Source organism: Gekko japonicus, unplaced genomic scaffold (assembly GCF_001447785.1).
Source record: "Gekko japonicus isolate JY-2015 unplaced genomic scaffold, Gekko_japonicus_V1.1 scaffold154, whole genome shotgun sequence".
Taxonomy (NCBI): Eukaryota; Metazoa; Chordata; class Lepidosauria; order Squamata; family Gekkonidae; genus Gekko; species Gekko japonicus.
The window spans coordinates 1195288-1198581 of NW_015172008.1; the positions used below are offsets into that span (position 1 = coordinate 1195288).

At 47.0% G+C, this 3294-nt stretch overlaps 1 protein-coding gene across 1 annotated transcript in view; it reads right to left on the minus strand.

The window, feature by feature from the left end:
- Positions 1-3091, minus strand: part of SGCE (sarcoglycan epsilon) — a 52844-nt gene extending 49753 nt beyond the window's left edge. The window contains exon 1 of the mRNA XM_015420197.1: positions 3010-3091. Coding sequence (XP_015275683.1) covers positions 3010-3091 — 82 coding nt within the window. The remainder of the gene's footprint in view (positions 1-3009) is intronic.
- Between the last annotated feature and the right edge of the window lie 203 nt (positions 3092-3294).

The following is a 3294-nucleotide window of genomic DNA, read 5'->3' on the forward strand; positions in this document are numbered from 1 at the left end:
CCCGTTGGGGGGCCAAAAAAAAGAATTGCTCCTGCCAAAAGGGGACAATTAACAAACTATTATGCAAACGCCAGAGAAAGTTGCCAGGTTAGTCTGCTGTAGCTAAAAACAAAAGAGATTTATGACACCTTCAAGACTAACAGTCCTAGAAGTAAGCCCTGTTGACTAGACTGCAGTAGGATTGTGAGCAGACTTATTTAGGACTGCCCTGTAACAGATATACTAAGGCAGGGGTGTCGAACTCATTTGTTATGAGGGCTGGATCTGACATAAATGAGACCTTGTTGGGCCAGGCCATGTGTGTCATAAAATGTAATGCCAAGTAGCGGAGATATAAACTTTATAAAGGACACAAACACAAAGGGTTTTTTTTCTTCAAATAAAAACATACTTAAAACATTAGCACTCTTGCAATATTTTGTTTATTTAACAGTGTCTGATAACTGATACCTCTTGCTCTGAATTACTGCATCAAAATTTCTGTGCTGTTGCAATCTTGAGTATGCTGTTCAGGTGTGTATCTGTAAGCTGCAAACCTACGATGATGCAGCAGCAGCAGAACTGGAAGAAGCAGCAGAAGACAGCCAGTTCCACTGCAGGCCTGATCCGGCCCCCCGGGCTACATGTTTGACATCCCTGCACTAAGGCATAAGCTGTGCAGTCTGCAGAGATTTAAGTCATAACAAATCTGTTAGTCTTTCAGCAACCACAATAATGTTGTTTCCATTATTTTGCAGCAGACAGCCCACTTCACAGAACCTCAAGCCCCTGAAAATCACTTACTTTCATCAACACAGTAAAGTCCTCTATCTACCTCTGGAGCCACACCAATACCACAGTAACATGCTTCAAGATCAGAGTGCCATGTACTTTCCAACCAAGCATTTGTAGATAGGACTGAGTGATAATCCATATGTAGACAAAGACTGCACCTCCTACAAAGAGCTTCCATAGCATTTTACTGGCTTCAAAACTAGCCATGCTTAGACTGTAGCAGGCAATTCTGCTGACATATGGCATACTATTAGGATACCAGCAGTGAACTAAACATTTGTAATGTTTCATGAGGTACGATAAAAAGACTAAGAAGGGCAAGGGCTTTTAAAATAAAGTTGCTTGCTGAATAAGAATAAGAATAAATGTTTGAATCTTGCTTTGAAATTCTACATGTAGACTAATCAGAAAGGAAATGACTGAAGCCTCCAATGTTTATGAGAACCTCTGCTTTGTTACAGAACCATTTTAAGCATACATTCTAAAAAAGATAAAAGCCATGCTAGTGTAGGAAACAAAACAATCTGATGAGATTCAGAACATGAGATTCAATCCTAAAGCTGGTTACATACACCTTTGCACTTATGCCTATTCACTTCAATGGGTTCAGAGGGATGCAACTTGGTTTAGGATTACACTATTAGCAAGCCATTAAACCTATGAAAATCTCACATTCAGATCCTCTTAGAGTGGCACTCTGGACAACTCCATCTACCAAAATGGGTATGTTTCTATGTGTGGTATCCAGATCATCTTCCACATGTATGAAACCAGCTGCGTTCCAATGTCATCTAGTTTACTTTCCATGATCTACTGGAAATACCGTTACAGCTATCAGGGGCACTCATCTTCATGAATCTAAACCTTCCACCTAGAGTACAACTGGGCATGATAGAAAATGTTCTCAATATCCAATCATTTTCTTTAAAGAAAATTCTCTGACTCGTAAGTATATACTACAGTGGTGCTGAGAATGCTAGGAAAGGTAGGCCTATTTTCTCTTCTGTCACTAGAAGCTGTTGGGGGGGGGTATGCCTTTCTGAAGAGCTGAACTTTCCTGTTCCCTTCACTTTTCTTCATTCCTAGCAGCTCCTGATCAGAAGCCACTATGATACCTGGAATGGAAAATCCTTCCCACTTGCTGTTGCAGACAAACTGCTCCCCTTGGCGGATTCTCAAGACCTTAGAAAATGTTATTACGCACAAGCCACACACAGCACAGTTCAGCTTTCTGCTTTCTAACTGAGCCTAACTATACAATATCTGTAGTTGTAATTAAATTACCCAAATGGAAAAAATGCCTTCTTATTGATTGCAGATTAAAGACATAATATGAAGAAACAGGTATTCATTCATTCATTCATTCATTTACACAAAGAGATTTAGATGTCTTGGGGGGGTGACTCTGAATAGGTAACATTTCCATAACATTGTAAGCAAGGGTCAATGAACAAATATACACAAGGCAATACAGATCACAAGCATGTGCAAACGTTATCCATCTGTGGGGTCAAGCGAAAATGCCAATGATATATTCCCAGACTACTGGAAAAACAGAAGGCAAACCTTCACTTCAGTACTTCGCTTTTCTAATGTGCAGCCCTCTGAATTCCTTCTGTGCATTCTCAAAGACCTCATCTCCACTTCCTCTGCTGTACAGACCCTGTACAACACGGCGAGTTTGCCCCACCAGGCACTTAGATATAGTGATTAAGGGGTGCGTCCTTTCCAGTTGCCCAAGCTCCCGTCCTCATAACCAAAGATCCCTGTTCATTCCTAGGTGGGGAGGGGCAACACGCGTGCTGTGGTGGCCAGCAATGCAAGATCCTGGCAGTCCCCATCACACACAACCCATTACAGTTTTATGCCTGGGGGAGAGGAAATCCCACTGCAGCCAGCCAGGGAAGGCGATGCCATGATGAACCTATTACAGCGTGCTCCTCTCTTCCGCCCGCCCGCCAGCCTTCCCTCTCCTCTGCCAAGGCTCAGGAACTCCCTAACAAACCTCCCTGGCTATTGGCTCGGGGAATGGGGCGCTCCAAGGCAGAGGCAGGAAAATCTAGGGCGGCGTCGTGGAAGGGGAGGCGACCGCTACCCCACAGGAGAGAAGACGGCGACTGTGAGGAAGGGGCTCTCCCAGGCCGTAGCCGGAGGATGCGCAGTGCAAGCCAGCCGGGGGCCGCCGCCGCCTGCCGCGCCCCGCCGGGGAGGAGGGGGCTCCGCAGAGAGACCAACCTGTCAGCAGGAGGGTGGTGAAGGCGGCTCCGCTGCGCCTGCTCTGGGACTGGGACCAGGAGCCCGCTCCACAGCGCGGCATGGCTTCCCGCTGCTGCCGCCGCCCCTCCTCCGGCCGCCGCTGCATCCCCCGCCCTCTCGCCCGCCCGCCTGCTCGCTCGCTCCCCGCCCGACATGCCAGCAGCATCCCTCCCTCCCTCCTCCCGCCTGTAGAGACCGTCTCTATGGCAGCATGAAGGGCGGGCGCGCGCGCGGGAACAGGCCTGCCCCGGCCTGGCCTGCTCG